The sequence below is a fragment of the Lolium rigidum genome, chromosome 4 (genome assembly GCF_022539505.1).
Source record: "Lolium rigidum isolate FL_2022 chromosome 4, APGP_CSIRO_Lrig_0.1, whole genome shotgun sequence".
Lineage (NCBI taxonomy): Eukaryota > Viridiplantae > Streptophyta > Magnoliopsida > Poales > Poaceae > Lolium > Lolium rigidum.
The window spans coordinates 280,485,134-280,504,660 of NC_061511.1; the positions used below are offsets into that span (position 1 = coordinate 280,485,134).

Genomic DNA, 19,527 nt, shown 5'->3' on the forward strand with positions numbered 1-19,527 from the left:
AGTCAGTGGCCCCTCCTCCACGACAACAGCCACCTCCGCCGCGGCTTAGTTCTCGCCACGCAATGGAGGCGGATGGGTCGAAGGCGACGGATGAAGATACGTTGACAAAGGCGATGCGCCGTAAGGCGAATATTAATTTGGACATAGCTGGTATGAAGTCAAAATCCAAATCTTTTTTACCTCTTTCGGATACTGTTATTTCATCTAAACTTGCTAGTGTAGGGGTTAGCTTGGGTTCAAGTAATAATGCAATTTCTGTTTCGGCAAACGCTTTGAGACATATGGAATTTGACAGATTAAAAGTCAATCCTAAAGTCTCAGCCTAAGTCCGGTCCCTCTATTCAAGATGATGAAGAGCTGAGTGCCACAATAGATGGTCAGCTTCTTTCCCATCTTGTTGATGAGGTAGCGGAAGTAGATTTGGATGAACTGATGCTAAGTTCTGTATATGATCTAAAAGCATCAGCTCGCAAATCCAAAGCTAATTCTGCTTCAAAAAAATCTAAATTTTCGTCTAAGGTTAAATCTACAAAATCAGTTTCACAATGAATGGTATGTTTTCGAATAGCAGAGGTCTCAAAGACTTGGCTAAACATTTACATATCGCTGATTGTATAACAGAACATTGTTTAGATTTTGTGGGTATTTCCGAGACTGGGAAGCGAGATTTCTCTGGGAGCCTTCTAAACCGCATCTCTCGGCGGAGTAGATTTTTCCCGGTTTTCTCGGCCTCCTCGGGGTCGTTCGGGGGCATTTTACTTGGTGTTAGGAATTCCACGATGGAAGTGTTGACATGTTCGGAAGGAGATTTCCATGTTAAACTCCACATCCGAAACAAGTCCGACAATTTCATTTGGAGCCCGGTCACCGTGTATGGTGCTGCCCGTGTCGAGCACAAGGCTGCTTTTCGCGTGAATTGGTTAATCTGGCAAAAGATAACCCATATCCTATCATCATAGGGGGTGATTTCAATTTGCTAAGGTTTTCTCATGAGAAAAGTAGGGGCCGTTTCGACAACTATTGGCCTTTCTTATTCAATGCCGTCATCGACGGCTTGGATTTGAAAGAGATTGAAATGGTTGGGAGACAGCTTCACTTGGGCAAATAATCTGCCGGAACCTACATATGAGAAATTGGATCGTGTACTTATGGACCATAATTGGGAATCAAAATATCCTATGGTCTCTCGTACGGGCTCTCCCTCGTATTGAAGGTTTGTCGGATCATGCTCCCATTCTTTGACAACCTGCAAGCATAGATCACAATGTAAACGCCAATTCAAGTTTGAATTGGGCTGGTTACAACGTGAAGGCTTTCCGGAAATGATTAAGAGAGTATGGGAGAGACTCGTTGTCTGGTTCTAGCCCTATCCAAAGGTGGAATAATAAATTACGCGCTATGCGGAAACACCTTGGGGGATGGGCAAGACATGTAGCAGTATTCTTAAAGCCGAGAAGCTTCGCCTTACTTCCTTGATCGATGAACTTGAAGCCCTTGCCGAGACACGGCTACTCGTCACCGCAAGAAATTGATCTTAAGAATCAATATAATGCGCGGATGGCTACCATGTTGAGGGAAGAGGAGCTTAAATGGTATCAACGATCTAAAGTCCAATTTATCCTAGAAGGAGATTCGAATACAAGATACTTCCACTCGTTGCTAATGGCGACATAGGAAGAAACTTATTCATTCCTTGGTTCAGGATGAAGGGACGATTGTGAGGCAGGAACAACTCAAAACATACATCACTAATTATTATAAGGGCTTATTTGGGGATCCGGATGAAGGAACTTTTACTATGGAAGAATCCATGATCCAGGATATCCCCCAAGTATCCCCGTAGGAAAATGCTTTTCCGATGTACCCCTATTCCGAGGAGGAGGTCAAGAAGGCGGTTTTCCAAATGGAGCATAATAAAGCACCAGTGTCCCGATGGTTTTCCAACAGAAGTTTTATCAAAACTTCTGGGAAATCATTAAGACTGATCTTTTAGCTCTATTTTCTGTATTGCACGAAGATCAACTAGAATTGTTTCGTCTAAATTTCGGTGAGATAATCTTATTACCTAAGGTTTTGGAGGCAGAGAGGATCCAACAATATAGACCTATCTGTCTCCTAAATGTTAGCTTTAAGATATTCACAAAAACCGCAACTTTAAGACTTAACTCGGTAGCTGATCATGTTGTGCGTCCGTCACGTACGGCCTTTATGCAAGGAAGGAACATTCTAGACGGGGTGGTCACTTTGCATGAATCGGTGCACGAGCTTCATAGGAAAAAGTTGAACGGTGTTATTTTAAAAATTGATTTTGAGAAAGCATATGATAAAGTAAAATGGTCCTTTCTACAACAAATTCTTCTGGATGAAAGGTTTTTCACAAGAGTGGCGTTCTTTAATTCACAATTTCATTTTTGGAGGAAGTGTTGCCATTAAAGTCAATGATGATGTGGGCAAGTACTTTCGACAAAAAAGGGATTGAGGCAAGGCGATCCATTGTCACCTATGTTGTTTAACATAGTGGCGGATATGCTAGCCATTATTATTGAACGCGCTGAAAGCAGTACGGTCTTATTGAAGGAGTGGTCCCACATCTTGTTGATGGTGGTCTCTCTATACTTCAATATGCCGATGACACAATCTTATTTATGGAACATGACCTTGAGAAAGCGACAAATCTTAAGTTGATACTTTCGGCTTTTGAAAAGCTTTCTGGGCTTAAAATAAATTTCCATAAAAGTGAATTGTTCTGCTTCGGTGATGCTCAACATGAGGCTTCCTCATATGCCGAACTTTTCGGATGTGGGATTGGCCAGTTCCCAATTAGCTATCTGGGTATTCCGATTCATTATCGGAGACTCACTTTAGCTGAGTGGAAACAAGTTGAGGAAAGACTTCAAAAACGTCTAACGAGTTGGAAAGGAAAGCTACTGTCTCTTGGTGGAAGGTTGGTTCTCATTAATTCAGGCTAAGCAATATGGTACTCGTATATGATTTCCTTCTTCCAATTGCCTAAAGGAGTCTTGCATCGATTAGATTATTTTCGATCTAGATTCTTTTGGCAAGGAGATGGTGAAAAGAAGAAATATCGTCTGGCTAAATGGAATATACTTTGTCGACCAAAAGACCAGGGGGGGACTCGGTATCCATGATCTTGAGATCAAAAACCGAGCCTTACTTGGAAAATGGTTATTTAAACTTCTTTCAGAAGAAGGTATATGGCAAACGATTCTAAAGAGAAAGTATATGGGGTCAAAGGCTTTGTCCCAAGTGGTTTGGAAACCTGGTGACTCACACTTTTGGGCTGGTCTTATGGCGACAAAGAGATTCTTTTTCCCATACACATCTTTCTCGATCGAGATGGATCTCGTATACGGTTTTGGGAGGATAAATGGTTAGGAAATACCACCCTTCGGGAACAAGTATCCTCGCTTTATACAAGTATAGTCCGCCACAAATCTGAAACCATTGCAACGGTGATGCATAATTCTCCGAGTAATATGGCATTCAGAAGGGATATTCTAGGCCCTAGGCTAGAATCCTGGAATTCTTTGCTGCAACGACTCGAAAGGGTTCAGTTGACGCAGGGGTCCGATGTGGTTAGATGGAATCTAAATGAGAGTGGAAAATTCTCAGTAGATTCAATGTATAAAGCGTTAATCCAATCGGACACGCCAGCTTGTACCAATAAAAAATCTGGTCTATGAAGATACCACTAAAAACAAAGATATTTGCGTGGTATCTTCGTAGGGGGATAATTCTTACTAAGGATAATCTTGTAAAGCGTAATTGGCAGGGTAGTAAAAGTGTGTCTTTTGTCATCACGACGAGACAATTGATCATCTTTTTTTCAACCTGTCAATTCGCGAGATCTCGTATGGTCAATAACCCAAATAGGTTCGACCTTGTATCCCCCTCGGAGCGTGGCTAATTTTTTTGGTGACCGGCTCAATGGGGTAGATCGTAGGTATAAAACTTTTATTAGGGTGGGAGCGATTGCCATTATTTGGTCGCTTTGGCTATGTAGAAATGACAAGATTTTCCATGATACTAACTCTTCATGTTTGCAGGTTATCTACCGATCCACCGCTTTGCTCCGTTCGTGGTCCTTGCTTCAGAAGCCGGAGAGCCGAGACCTCTTTATGGAGGTTTCTACACGGTTGGAGGATGTGGCGAAGGATATTTTTTCCCAACATGGATGGCGGCGTAATCTAAGGATAGAGTCCTAGGAGTCGTAGCTGTCATTCCATGTCGCAGACTTTTGTGCTGGTTTTTGTTTTCCTTGTGCGGATACCTCTTTGTTTTTTCGTGAGTGTGCGGCTGTGTGCATCTTGATATGCAGAGGCCGGGTGTAATACTTTTAATAAGTAATGAAAGCGCTCTTTATCGAAAAAAAACGAGAGTCGGAGAGTGTAGGAAAATCAGCTAGTGGGGGTTTGCTATTAAGAGATAAAAGATTAGGTGGCAGATTTAATGACACATGGCAGTTTAGGATTGCTCAAGGATACATGATGAGGTGGATACCTTGCATGTGCAGGAAAATGGGATCACCTATTAAGAATAGAAAGATTAGTGAATGCTGTAAACAGTGAACACGGTGGCCATGAGTTTTGTGGTTTTATGTATCTAAAATAACTGCTGAGTAATTTACAAGTCTACTTTCTTCCTGTGATAACTTTTAGCAGTCTATAGTCCGGATCCACCTACACACAGGATTTCAAAATTACTAGTACACATGGTTGGCTTGTTCCAAGCAAATACAAGATACACGAACAGGGCAAGCAAATACAAGAATATGGTCTAAAAGTTACTTTTCCATTGGGCCAACAAGTTGCAAGTACGGGGCCTCGAACATGAGTATGGTGTCCCACATCTCCTCATCTTCAATTTGGTATTCCAATTATTTGCACATACATGCTCATTTTGGTTTCAAAGAAGCTAATCAAACAACCTGGATCCAGCGGTGCCAAGGTTGAACTTGGTCGCCTTGAACTTCATGTCGGTCAAGGTAGATTCCTACCGAGCCACGATGCGACGTCTTCGACGAGTTTTGGCGGCACAGTCCTTGATCCTCTTGGCGTGCCCACGGTGTTTGTGCAGCTCGTACTCGTCCACACAGGTAAAGTTGGAGCTACTTTCAAGCTGAGCTTCCAATTCCAATTTTTTTGTCAATAGCTCCTCATATTTAAGTTGAGTTTCCAATTCGTTTCCAGGAAATTGCCCCATCCAACAAGGCGTGTACGGGAAAGATGCATCTGTACCTAGTTGGAGGTAATGGTATCCTTGTGGTTTTAAGTTGCCCAAGTCATGAAATTTCGAGCTGTTCCAATCATAGGCCACTCCTCTTCCAATTGGAAATTCTAAATAGACGATCTCTTTATAAGGATGAAATCCAAGAAAATGATGACCTCCTCCGCCATAGTTTCTTTCAAAAGCATCGTCAATGTCAAGAATGTTATGCTCCTCAGAGTTCCAGGACCCCATGCTATCCTCGTCAAAGGTCCATAATTCCTCAAAGTTCTGGAAGTCCTTAACATCCTGTAGTATCCATGGTCCGCCCACTTGTTGAGTATGGTCCTCCTCAAAAAACATCTGACGGTAGTTGAGTGCGTGGAAATTGTGTGCAAAAGCCGCGAGATCAATATCATGCTTTAACACCCATTCTGTTTGATCGCGTGATGGCTCGCTGAGGTGCCAAAGCAGAAGCTTATTCCAGTACTTATTTTGTGCGCAATAGATCCCTCCGAGCGATCTCCCCAAATGGCAGTATGGATATCCTCCCTGTCTGACATCATCGTCACCTGGTAGTCTGATTACTCTGTACGTGTGATTTGTCGAGGACATTCTACAAAATGTGAGCGATCGGATAAAACAAGTTAGTGTGCGGCTAGTTCTCGGTTGACCTAGAATTAACTTAATTCTTAAATCAACCAATTTCATTTGAAATTTACACGCAACTCGGAAAAAAGATGTGTAACTCACACCCATGTGCGATTCTCGTGTGGATGAATCACAATACAACTCTAATGGTTCTAGAATCATCTCTTTAAACTAATTTAGTTGTCCATCAACCTAGAACTAGCAAAAGGTACGTACCTCGTAAGATAGCAGCCATGCTGGCTATGGATGTAGAGATTGCTTCGCCAATAGACGGCATGCTGATACCGTAGATCCAAATAAGTGTGGGCGACGATCCCTGTTGCCTCGCCTTCCAGCAGAAACGTCCTCTCGTCCCACCGATCGGCCATCGACGAAAACACGTGCAGCGAGTATGATGCGGGAGGCCACTCCGATCGGAGCAACGCGTCCTCCTCATCATTCGATTCGCCGTCGCCGGGAAGGCACGGTATCAGAAAGACCTCGTAGTGCGGTGACACGGCGGGTTCAAACGCGAGGCAGGCGCTCTGGCCGAATCCCGTCATGTGCGGCTGAGGGCGCCGTCGGGGTAGACGCGCCCACCGCCGCGTGGCCGGGTTGACGACGTAGTGGTCCGTGACCTTGACACCATCACAGAGTAGGAAGTCGAGCCCTCCGTGGATCGCCGGCCCCATCGAGGGGCGGGAGAAGAACTTCGAGAAGCCATGCGTGCGCGCGGTGTAGTTGATGAAGATGCCGCTCACCGAGTGGGAGAACAGGAGGTGGCGCAGGCGGGCGTCGATTACGTCGCGCCATGCCCTGCAGACCCACCGGGACGCGGCCAGGACATGCGGCGAGAGGCGCCGGAGGACCTCCGTGAGGACGTCTTCGGGTAGCGCTGCGGCCAGCTCCAGCGCCATCGTCGGTCCAGTTCGCCGTTCCTTGATCCCGTTCGCGATCGCGCGCACGCGACCTAGTGTTTCTTGATTTCTTCCAAGAGCTCAAGTTCCCTATTTCTAGGGTTGCTCCTACCGTGACGGTTCGTGCGTACCTAAGGCGGTTCATTCTGCACACAAGATTCAGACTACGTGATAATATAAATTCAGACTTTGTGCCACCGATCAGGGTTCAAACATATATTCAGGCTGAAGTTAAAATAAAACAATACACTGCTATACAAAAAACAATACACATTTCAAATCATACACCCCAAAAAGTAGCTGCATCTCATTCAAATTGTGGTCCTCCATCTTTTCTTTTGCAAATCTACATTATTAGACTGAACTTGAGTGTGTTCTACATAAGAAATTGTAATCAATTTCGGGACCAGAGCGATCCTATGGTGTAGCTAGAAAAAATAGCATGCCAGTCCAACTAGTGCAGCATAATTTAGAAGAGCTTCCTTTGCAATTTCATAACACCACATTAGCTGCAGGTCGAGGGTAATGCGGTGAAAACCTGCGCTGCATCTGTTGCTGTTGAAGATAATGAAGGCTCGGTTGCAAGTGGGACGGGGTGGCCGCCCTGGCCGTGAGCCAACACCTTTGCTTCGAGGGGAAGGTCTTGAGTGTGGTCTCGACTTCAAGCGTTGTGCTTGTGGGAGATGTTTCAGGTGCCACGCGCGTGACCACCATGTCAGCACATGTCGTGGGCCCTTTAGAAGCATCCGATATCGTCGTCACCGGGAGCGTTTTTGTGGTGCTCGATTTCCTGCCACTCTTGGTGAAGAGGTGGTCACTTTTGTTCGATCTCCGGTCGCTTCAGCTCCTTTCCAACGGAGCCACTCTCCATCTGCTCAATATCGTCGCCCTTCATCACCCCGAAGTTGGGTTGAGGTCATGGGCCACTCGGTTGCAACGGTGGTGCCAATACCCTCTCCTACGAGTTGCGTGCAGTTCAAGATCAACGCCACTCTGGACTCTCTCTATCAGTCCCATGTTCCTTGATGCACATGGAGCTCCTTCAGCTAGTTGATGTCTGTGTCGATGAGGCGTCTCGCCCAAGTCATGAAGAGCTCGCAGCTCTCAGACTGTTGTTGGTGTGTGCTGGTTTTACTGTGGAGCCAAATGAGGCATGTCCTTGTGTTGGTTTGGGGCTCGCCAAAGTGCAAGCTTAGGTTGGGCCTTGACTCCTCCGAGAAGACGTCCTCAGTGGTTGAGGAAGAGCACTTCCACGGTTATTTCTCTCCTCCTAGGCCATCATCGATGCCTAATGAGTCAGCTGCCTCTGAGCGTGAGGGCATGGACATGATCACGACTCAGACACTTGACCTTGAGTTGAGTGATGTTGTCGACGCACCTGTCTATCTCTCGCATGAGTCCGGGGTTGCTAAGTGAGGAGTGTTGGCACCTGTGCCCGGAGCTTTCGTTGCCAGGGAGATCTTCGTTTTTCTCGCTACCTTCGCCACTGCGTACCCTGGCTGTGAGGTTACGTCCAAGAGTGATGGTGCTAGCCCAAACAAGTGTAGAAGCAAGAGAAGTGTGCTACAGGAAAAACATTTGTGGTTGATTGATGGTGTCCCCCCTTGTTGGTGCGTGTAGGTGTGTCGTGTTAGTTCGTGTGGCTCTGTGATCTTTGTGTTGGTATGTGTGGGTGGATGGTGTTTGGGTGGACGTGGACATGTTGTTGTAGGTTTTCGCCCGATTTTCTCCTAAAAACTGAGCATTTTCTTCTTAATTAATGGATGGGGCAAAGGTTTTGCCTCCGTTTAAAAAAAAGGTAACAAGTGTTGCATTTCTCTTCACAATATTTCTAAAATTGCATTCAATTAAAATTTACATTCTCTTTTCATCAATATCATCCAAGAGCAAAATGACTTTATTGAAGTTTGCAATGAACTTATTAATCACAGGAATGCTACTCCTCCATTTTTTGAGTCTACATTTTCCATTGTCCATCGATAATTAATTTTCCAAATTGTTTTCACAACATCAATAAAACCCTGTATTGTGATCGAGTGATACTCAAACCGAAAGATCTTTAGTTTAGAAATAGAGATGCCAACTGAAACAACACATGGTATGTGATCTGAAGTGGGCATGGAATCGGCAGGAAGTTTCATTTGCTTTGGGCTAGATCTAGGTTTCTCGGATCGAACGATGGCGGTGCCTAGCGCCACTTTCCTCTAGGGGGTTGGGGGCATTGTTTTCAGAGTAGGTACTAGCAGGAGCGGCCTCAAGGATGGAGCGGTGTGGCATCTTCTAACTCATCAATGACGAGTCTCGGCGGCATGCCGCAATGGCATCCGATGGTGGGTGTACTTTGATGGTCGAGGCAGGGCGGTGGTGTTGTTTGGCGCCGTGGTGGCCTGGTGAGAATCATGCGAATCTTTGCTCTGAAGATGGGTCGAAGATGGTGGCGGCTTCCGATGTGTGTGGATGAGGTGCTCGTTGAGGGTCTATGGCTTGGATATGTGCCCCAGAGCACTATAGAGCGATTCAATGAGCCCCCTGTATCTAGATGGTGGGATGTTGTTTATGTTCCTAGGGCAGAAGGCCCAGATGTCATGCTTCCCCCCATTGTAAGTTTGTAGGTGTGGTGTGGTGGCTTTGGGTTTTTTTATGTATGTTCTTGTAAGTTCTTTGTTGAATAATATAATTAAAGAAAGGGTGTGGCTAATTCTCGGTCGATTGAGAACTAAGTTACTTATCAACTAGATGACGTCATCAAATCTCAGTTGCAACCCTCATGACTAGCACGAATCACAGAGCACATCTAAGGGCTTTTTTAATTCATAGGAATTTCATAGGAATTGTGTAGGATTTAAATCATATAGTAAAATTTCCTACACATGTTGTTTAATTCATAGGAATATATCCTATAGGAACAAATCCTATAGAAATCTTCTAGTGCAAATTCTATAGGAAAAAACATGAGGTCATACCTCATGGAAATTTTTCTTTGCTACAATCAAACACACTTTATCTTTCCATAGAATTCAAGTAGCCATAACATTTCAATCATATACTTTTCATGTTCTTATGATTTTCCTATCCTATGAATCAAAGAAGCCATAATGATCCGGATTATTTTTGCTAGTTGTATCCCCTCTTGCAACTAAAAAAACTCAGGTGCGATCTAATTTGCAACTCATGTGTATGACTCATGATGCAATGGGACGGTATATACTCAACTAGCTCCGAATAAAATATGGGCGTATGCATCTTTTCGATAGAGAGATTGAGGTTGCAACGTCCTGTTCGAAAAAATGTACCATAACTATTAAGTAATTTAACAATTCTACTAGTTTATTTTTTATAATATATGTTTTCCAATATATTCTAGCTCTACAGGACTAGGCGGCGGCGCCGCATATTTCCATTTCGTGCGACGCCCCGCTGGCAACTCAGCTGCCCCTTTATTTCGCTTTGAGCGGCCCGCACGCGTAGGATAGAAACACTGCACATTTGCTGCGTTCGTTGCTGTGGCCGAGGCTGACACGAGGTATAGTCTAAAAAGCCAAACAACCTTTTTCTATGCCATGGACTAGCATGGACTAGTTAAAAGAAAAAGCAAAAAACTGCCCCTGCCAGATAAATTTCACTTAGTTGCCATGTTTTAATCAGGGTGAAGTCACCGGGATAAATTCACCAGGCTTCTAATTAATCAGGAAATTAGTCTAATTTAATTTGGCAGTCGCTCGGAATTAATCAGGCAATTAGGATTCTTACCACTCTGGCAGTTAGTAAAATATGGCAACTACCACAAACTAATCAGGCATTTACCACAAATTAATCTGTCAATTACTAACGAATTAACCTGTCAATTATACTAAATTAATTACCCAAGCAAAGATGGGAAATGATCAGACTCGTCTCCTCACGCATGTTGCTCAATGGCGCACATGGACATCGCTGGTAGCTCCATCTTCTCGTCGACGGTCGACCTGAGACACCCATCCTGAGCTCGTGGACAACGGAAGACCCCTGTCCTGTCTGCCCGTCCTCGTCGACAACAGATTCTCTGCTGGGTGCTTGGCTTCTCGGATGCGTGCTGGACGGCGGCCCTCCGGAGCTTGCTCGGCGGCGGGCTCGGCGGGCCTCTGGGCATCCTTCAGTGCTGCTTCGTGCTCGGCGGCGGGGGCCTCCCCGCGCGGTCCGTGCTCGGCGGCGGAGACGACCTCCCCTGCTGTGTCGGCAACAATGGCCTCCCGCGCGGCACCGTGCTCGGCGGCGGCGACGACCTCACCCGCTGGGTCGGCAATGGCTGCCTCCCCGCGCTGCTCCGTTCTCGGCGGCGGCAACGACCTCCACCGCTGCGTTGGTGACGGCGGCCTCCCCGCGCGGATCCGTCCTCGGCGGCGGCAACGCCCTCCACCGCTGCGTCGGCAACTGCGGCCTCCCCGCGCGGCTCCATCCTCGGCGGCGACGGGCCCCCTCCCGGGCAGCTTCGTGCTCGACGGCGAGTGCAGGCTGCTACTCCTCTCTCCCCTCTTGGCGCTGCTTCCGGTCGGGGTTCCACAGAAAAGCAAATGGGTGGTAGAGGATAAGGTGAGTAGCAGTTCAGCATCGTGAGGATAAGATGTAACCCAATTTCTAACTATTGCCTGGGCACGCTGTAGTTTTACACGGTGCTCCCCTCTCGCGGTCGTCGGATCGTGATCGAACGGCTCGAACGAGAAAAAAAAGACGATTACCTCTTCCCCGTTGCCCCGTTCAAAGTCAACTTCGTCCTCAACTCCTCTCCTCTCTTCACTAGTGTCCACTTCCTCTTACCCCCTCGTCGATCTCCCCACTAAATCAGCCTCGTCGGCGACGAGTTGTCCGCCGGGAAGCCGCAGGGTGGTCGTCCTAGTGGGTGGGAGCGGTGGAGCAGCCTCTCTACGGACGCGCGGATCGACGCATCCGAGGCGGGCGCTGGGATTCGACGCATTTGAGGTGGGGTGGACGGGCTTGGAGGCGGAGGCGAGAGGGCATCGGCGGCGTGGTGCTGCGTCCAGGCTGCGGTGTACTTCTGTATTTTTTTTTGAGCTGGTGAGTGCTTCGATCTCGGGTGTTTACCTTCCGTTTGTTGCTTTTCCGCGGTGGTGATGTAGGGTCGATGTGCTTTCGATTTTAGTTGCTTAGCGGTCGATTCGAATTTGATCGTAGTTGCAGAGACATAGCCCCAGCTAGCCTTGGAAGATGTGCAGGCTATGGTGGCAAATTTTTCGTCCAATTTTTAGGACTGAACGAGTGTTCCAGCAGGTATACTCGTAGCAGTCGTAGGTCTCCTTCGTTGCCATGCTCCATGGACGAGCTGGCTCCGCCTCACGGTGGTGCTTGTAGAGTAGTTTCAGCGTCGCTGTTACATGCCTCTGTTTCAATTTTAGTGCATGGTGCAGATAACCCATGTAGTTCATACATGTTTCTTTTTTCTAAATGGTGTTGATATATTATCAAGTAGAAACGACAGGGTTATAATCAATCAGTGTTTAGCTGGTGCAGAGCAATACATCACACCAGTAGTGAAGGTTCTATGACTATAAGCTGCCAGGGAGGTGCGCCCTTGACTGATCTTGGGATTTTCTGAACCTGTAGCCTATAAGTCTTGGATGGAATGGGCAAACTGGGCGGATTAAGCATACACCAAGATGGCTTCTGAACTTCCCTAGGAACTAGAGTTTAGAGCATTAACAACATCCTGACAGTCACACTCCATGGTTATGGGTTGGTTGAGACTTGAGAGCGGCCTCAATCAGTCAATCTTCATGCATGCTTTCTAGGACAGCCAAGGCTTTAGCTTCTTCTGCTAATTGGCATCGCATACTAGAGCCTCAAGTAGATATGATAATTTCCCCTGTATGGTTCCTGGCTATTGCCCCCAGTGCCCCGTACCATCTTCAGAAATGAAGGAGGCGTCGGTGTTGATTTTCAGCCGACCTGTACTAGTATTGCTCCAGGAAATGCAAGAATTTCTGTCAGTTATAATATGATCAGTAGTAACACGTTCAGGAAAAAAACGTGATCTTCCCTTTTCCTTTATGGTTGTGTTCGTTCCAGCCATTCTTGATCAAAATGGTGGTGTTAAGATAGTTTTTAATGAACTAAGCTGAGTTATTGATCGAAGCATTGCCTATGCCAAAGATGGTGTCGTTGCGCAGATGCCACACCATCCACCATAATAACAAGAGCTTTGATCTCATTTCCATTATCTGATTGTCTAGGATGACTCATTCATCCTCAGTTTTCCCCGCGTCTTTTTCTTTGGGTAGATGCCAGACCTCACGCATAGCCTAACGGAGGGCTTGAGCTTTGGTGCATGACATGACCGCACAGAGTTCAGGTCATACATGTTTCTCCATACCATAGTATGTTTTGATGCATTTTTATAGTGTGCAGCTATGTGCTCTGAGTTTTTTTTCTGTTAAAATAGCACTTAGTCGTATGTTCAATTTTTGTTGTGAAGCAAATGTGTTCTTAAAATATGCTATGGATGTAACAGATCCACTCAATCAATAGTACCAGATGTATTTTTTTATACACGGGGTGTAGGTTTATATTTTCCACTTTGAAGGTTTTGATCATAATACACACTGGCTAGTTTTCTGAATATCATGTAGGATGTAAATTTTATACAGTAAATACATCCTGTTTCGGACGACTGGATTTTCTTGCCTACACGTAGGATGTATATTTCATATTCCTGAGATTTTTTCATAAGGATATACAATATGATCTTCCAAAAGTTAATTGGATGGAACAAACACATGAAATCATTAGTATTAGATGTATTTTTTAAATGTTGGATGTATGTTCTCATACATGAATGTTAACATCACTACTATTATATGTATCAAAATACTAACTATGTTTTTTGATCGCTGCTTGTACAATAGCTGGATGTATATTTCCATGTTTTAAGAAGTAATTTCTATGTAACAAACTAATAAAATCATTAGTACTAGTTGTAGTTTTTTCCACATGAAGATTTTTTTAGAATAAATGGTTAATGCATAATCCGTAGCATGTAAATATTAGTCATTAAATACGCCCTGGTTAATGAATAATCGATTGGACTTCATCGTCGCCTTTGAATCATAGGTTGATAGCGTGTTTTTCCTGTTGACACTTCCATGTCAGCGGTGTTGCTCCCTGTAACTTGCTTGCCATGCTTCGCTGGTTTAGTTACATCTAGAGCTTGTGTTCAGCTTTGATGTCAAGCTTGTTCCATAAGTGGTGGTGCCTTCTCCGCTGTCCCGAGTGTGTTCCGTGTAGTGTAGATGTGCTCCTGCTTTTAGTTTTAGCTTGTTGTTTGATCAGCTTTGCAAGAGGTTCTCCTCAACACCTCTTATAGTCAAGGTTCAAAAAAGCGCTGAGCGTAAAGCGAGCAGTAAGGCACTGCCTAGAGGAACTGCTGCTTAAGCGAGCTTAAGCGCCGCTTAAGCGTGCAGGGCAAAAGCGTACGGACGGGAGCACGGAAGCCAAATTGGGCATACACAAGACTATAATCAGCCCTAAGCCTAAGTATATAACTCAGCCTAGCAGCAACAGCCCTAAATATATAACTCAGCCCAACATGGCAGCGTGTAGCAAGTAGCAACAAACACACACGAGTAGCCCAGAAGAAACAGCCCAGCAGCAACACACACGACTAGCCCAGCGTGAAAAGGAATATCTGATGTGCGGCGGCGGCTGGCGGCTGGCATCGACTAGTTCGAGTTCGATCTAGGGCTCTGGGCTTTCGGCGGAGAGGGGATGAAGGGGACACGGAGCCTGCTTGGGGAGGATAGTCCCGGCGGCCTGGAAGATGTGGAGGGAAGTAGAGGAGAGGATTCACCGGCGGCGAAGGAGGAACATCACCGGCGGAATCCGGGTGCGCCGCCTCTCTCCCACCTCTTTCTCTCTCTCTCGGGAGTGGGGGAGTGGTCAATTGGGGTGCCAGGGAACCATATCTGGTCGTTTTTCCCTCCCATCTAGCACCCAATTTTTTAATTTCTACCTCTGACCATGACCATGGACGCGCAGCGACGCGCTTTTCTCTGCTTTGCCTCACTTCCACGCGCCTAATCGTCGCTCAGCGCTTAATCTCACCGCCTAATCGTGCTTACCGCTTAACCTCACGCTCAGGCCTGAAACGAAGCGGTAGGGCAACGCTTCGCTCGCTTTTGCGCTTAAGCGCGACTAAGCGTACGCTTTTTTGAACGTTGCTTATAGTTCGGCCGTGATGGCTTTATTAATTTAAAGTTCGGCTTTATAGCCTTTTATCTATCAAAAAACTCAACATGGTAGCTGCCTGATGCAGACCACAATTAGATCGGTTTGAACATGTGGATTGAACCCGTAGCTGGGAACTAGTTTGGATGGTTTGTGTGGAAAATTTATGGTTTGGTTTGGATCCTAGTATGCAGCATTTAGTTTGGTTGGGATAGGTTGGTACACACTTTGTACAATTTGGGTTGGATTTGATCTGGTTTGAAAGCATTCCCAGCCGTAACAGTAAGGGATCATCTAATTTTTTGCTTCAACTGTAAGTAAAAATATGCGTATAGATGTATTATTATGTCCTTATTGTATCATATGATGTACTTTTATATTCCTTGAAGTTTTGGTCAGATTAAACTCTAGGTTTCTTGTTTGATTTTTTTTATTCAACATGATGTATTTTCATAATAATATTGTGCATACAGGATGTATTATTGTATCATAGGAAGTACTTTTGCTTCCCTTCAAGTTTTGTTTCACATTACACAATAGGGCTCTTTCCTAATTATTTTTTTTATTCAACATGATGTATTTTCTTGTTAAAAATTTGCATATGGGATGTATATTTCTAGTCATATGATGTTCTATTTTTATTCTCTCAAGTATTGGGTCAGATTAGACAGTAGGTTTTTCTTGAGTCAACATGATGTATTTTTTATTCTGATGCATGTTATTCTTACATCCCTCGATTATTAATTTTAATCAAAACCACATCAATGTGTTTTCAATGGTATATGTAGTTATACAACTAATGAATTGCATATGTTGTTTTCGATTTATTCTGCATTGTCGCACAACCATAATGTAGCTGTTAATAGTTTGTGATGTATTTTTCCATGTAATATATTTGCTAAAAAATATTTACACAAGCAATCTGGATGTAATTTTACAACTATCAGCAGCCATGTGTTTTTACTGTGATGTAATTTTAGTGTAAAACATAATAGGTTTATTACGTCCATCTATTTGTTTTCATTTTTATCTAATACTCTCATTTTCCTTGGTACATAGATTTATAGATCTAACTCATTTTCTCTGCCTGTATTTTTTTGAACACAAGATTAACCCGCAGATGTAAATAAAGCCAATATATTTACATCTACGTGGCAGAGGCCTGGTACTTCTTGTCGATTACGTAGGAAAAAATTCATCTACGGGTTGCAAAGCAAGAGATGTATTTTGTTACACTAAAAGGGCGATGGTTCAGTTGATATTTATTTTGTGTTTTGCCGCCCTCAGATGTGAATGTATTTTTTTACTGTACAAGATTTACACTTTTTTCTTCCATGTACTACTGACAACGCGTCACAGAAGGAGTACTAGGGCGTTGGGCTTTTGGGGTCCGCATTAATTGTGCTATCAGTACAAATCGTGGGAATGCTGTGCACGGCACTCTGCGGTAAGAAGAAAGGGTGGGCGGCCAAACTTTCTCTTTTAGTAACGCGCGGGTCAGTGCTTTCCGTTTTTGGGAGGGGCACCGTGGAAGACTACACGGTGCTAGGGCACTGTGTAGCCACGTCCAAGATGTAATCGCTTCCTAAGGAGAGCGTTGTGTTTTTTCCGCCGCACGGGAAGCCTCACAGTGCGGCGCTTCATTATTTACTTTAAATGTATATGTATGTAATAAACTACATGGCAGGGTCCTCCAAAATTACTCGTGGCGCCATGATTGGTTTTTTCCAAGCAAATACAAGATACATAAACAGGGTCTAACACCATGTTTTCTATCGGGCTTGCAAGTGCGTGGCCTCTAACAGGTTACGATGTCCGATAGTTGATATTCAGAATTGTGTGTACATAGGTGCTCATATTTGTTTTCAAAAAACTAGCCAAGCTGCCTGGATCGGGCGATGCCAGTGAAGAGCTACTCGGTGACCTTGCGAAGGTCGAACTTGGTTGCCATGGAGTTCATGTCGGTGAAGATGGGTTCCTACCGACCCGTGTTGCGGTGTCTGCGGCGAATTTTGGCGGCAGAGTCCTTGGCCCTCTTGGTATGCCCCCGGAGCTTGCGCATCTCATACTCGTCCACACATGTGTAAGTGAAGTTATGATCATCTTCAAGTTGAGATTCCAATTGCAATTTCAATTCTCTTGTAGCTAATTTCTCATCTTCAAGTTGAGATTTCAGCTCGTTTCCAGGGAACTGGCCCATCCAGCAAGGTGTGTATGTGAAAGATGTCTCTATCCTTTGGTCCATGTCATAATAATATTTTGGATGTAAACTGCCCAAGTCCTGAAATTTCGAGTTGTTCCAGTCATAGGCCACTCCTCTTCCTACTGATAAACTCAAATAGACAATCTCTTTATGAGGATGAAATCCAAGGAAACAATAATCTTCGCTGTAGTCTTCAGTGGTATCTTGGATGTGATCAAGAACGTTATCATCATCGGAGTTCCAGTCGTATTTCTCTTCCACTGGTGCTGCGCAGTTTTCATATCCGTTAGGATTGTACTTCTCAAGGACCTTACGGTAGTTAACATCTTGTAGGATCCATTGTTTGTGTAATTTTTTAGCATGGCCCTCCTCCCTTGGGTGGAATCTGCGTGCAAAGGTCTCGAGCTCCACATCATGTACCAACACCCATTCTGTTGGACCGCGAGATTCATCGAGGTGCCAAAGCTGAAGTCCAAGCCGGCGATTATTTTTTGCGCAATACACCCCTCTGAGTGATGTCCCCAAATAATGGCGGTTGTGATATGCTTCGAATTCATCCGCACCTGGTAGTCTAACTACTGTGTACGTGCGATTTGAGATGGACAGTCTGCAGGATTTAAGAAATTGGATAAAACAAATCAATAACCACGTACGGAGTGATACATATCTTATTTGCGGATATATAATTAATGGCGACCGAGGAGTCGAGAAGTAGTAAGTACGCACCTGGTGAGATAGCCATGCTGGCAATGGAAGTAGAGCGCACTTCCCCAGTAGACGGCATGGTACTGACCATACCATAGACCCGAACCCATGTCGGCTAGGATCCCCGCAGCTTTCCCTTCCCGAAGAAAGGTGATCTTGTCCCACCTATGAGACGTAGAGGAAAACGCATGCAGCACGTACGACGCAGGAGGCCACTCGGGTTGAAGCAATGGGTTGTCGTCGGGTTTCCTAGACGCGGAAGGCATTGGCAGGCGCGGGATCAGGAAAACCTGGTAGTGCGGCGACACGGCGGGGTCGAACGCGAGATAGGCAATGTGGCCGAATCCCCTTTTGCACGGCCGAGGGCGTGGTGGCAGCCGCGCCCACCGCCGCGTGGCCGGGTTGACGACGTAGTCGCGATCCCCACCACCATCGCTGCAGAGCAGGAGCCCGTTGCAGTGGTCCGTGGTCTTGACGCCGTCGCAGGGCAGGAAGCCGAGCCCTCCGCGGATCGCCGGCCCCGTCGAGGGACGCGAGAAGAACTCCGAGAAGTCAAGCTCGTCGTAGTTGATGAAGATGCCGCGCACGGAGCTCGAGAGCAGGTGACCTCGCAGACGGGCGTCGACCAAGTCGCGCCACGCCTTGCAGACCTGCCGGGACGCGGCCAGGACGTGCGGCGGGAGACGGCGGAGGACCTCCGCCTGGAGGTCTTCGGGTAGCGCGGACGGCTCCGATGCCATATATAGTCGTCGTTCCCGATCGATCGCCGCTCCTTTGTTTTTTCCTGTTCGATCGAGTCGGGCGAGGTTTTGCTTTGCGGCTACAAGTTGTTGGCGGATATAGATTGGAACGAGGAGCAAAGCATGAATTTATCTGGAGACGGGGTCGGATAAAAGTTGAAGTTGTTGTACGGAATACGCGCGCGCTTATTGGGGTGTGCATTTGGTCCGGACCTTATGGCGCCGTGACCTAATCTGGAACAGTTGCTTCGGCTGGTGATTCACCTATAGCGTTGACCACTCTTGGCGTATGTGTACAGATGCCTAGGAATCTCAGAGGTATACGCACTGTTCTCCTGTACGTCTGCACGGTGCATATGTACTTCTCTGCCCCGCTTCGGGTACGCACATCGTCCTCTCAGGTACGATGTTGCAGCAAGTAGTACCACCCCATGGGCCTATGTGTACCTCTCCAGCCCCTACTTTATTCCTTGCTTTTTTTTGCATTTCTAGCTCGACTCGCCCCGAATTTGAAAATTTCGTCCGAACGAAAACTGCTCGTCTCCTTTTTTAGAACGTAACGCTGCCAAAAACGGCCGTAATCGCTATACTAAAATGGTAGGAAAAAACGAATGTGAGCGACTTTTAAGTTCGACCACCAGTATATTCACCATAAGAATAAAAGAACATTTCTTATTATGTTCCTCATCTTAAACTGGGATACAAATTTGCAACTTATTCTTGGTTTTCCGTTGCGTGTTTATTATAAGGGCATCTCCAGAGACGCGATGCAAACGGACGCTGAGCGACCGCTTTCGTCCGCCGTGACCGGAAATGCGTCTGGCACCATCTACAGCGGGGCGACGTAAAATGTCTGGGCCGTCCGTGGATACGCATACCTGGCCCAAATATG

The 19,527-nt window shown here is 45.8% G+C and overlaps 2 protein-coding genes across 2 annotated transcripts; both read right to left on the bottom strand.

Moving 5' to 3' along the window:
* Positions 1–5,013: 5,013 nt before the first annotated feature.
* On the bottom strand, positions 5,014–6,773 carry LOC124648859 (putative F-box/kelch-repeat protein At1g15680). The gene is made up of 2 exons (XM_047188551.1): positions 6,094–6,773; positions 5,014–5,842 (listed from the first exon to the last, which is right to left on the bottom strand). Exons 1-2 carry the CDS (start codon positions 6,771–6,773, stop codon positions 5,014–5,016), a joined length of 1,509 nt encoding a protein of 502 aa, XP_047044507.1.
* A 10,610-nt stretch (positions 6,774–17,383) lies between these two features.
* On the bottom strand, positions 17,384–18,635 carry LOC124648861 (F-box protein At5g07610-like). The gene is made up of 3 exons (XM_047188552.1): positions 17,917–18,635; positions 17,489–17,797; positions 17,384–17,393 (listed from the first exon to the last, which is right to left on the bottom strand). Exons 1-3 carry the CDS (start codon positions 18,633–18,635, stop codon positions 17,384–17,386), a joined length of 1,038 nt encoding a protein of 345 aa, XP_047044508.1.
* Between the last annotated feature and the right edge of the window lie 892 nt (positions 18,636–19,527).

Bases quoted from the DNA above. Each gene is read 5' to 3' on its own strand.
- LOC124648859 (XM_047188551.1), bottom strand. From the start codon at position 6,773: ATGGCGCTGGAGCTGGCCGCAGCGCTACCCGAAGACGTCCTCACGGAG. The intron at 5,843-6,093 runs GTACGTACCTTT...CACATTTTGTAG, and splicing joins CATGGCTGCTATCTTACGAG to AATGTCCTCGACAAATCACA.
- LOC124648861 (XM_047188552.1), bottom strand. From the start codon at position 18,635: ATGGCATCGGAGCCGTCCGCGCTACCCGAAGACCTCCAGGCGGAGGTC. The intron at 17,798-17,916 runs GTGCGTACTTAC...TAAATCCTGCAG, and splicing joins CAGCATGGCTATCTCACCAG to ACTGTCCATCTCAAATCGCA.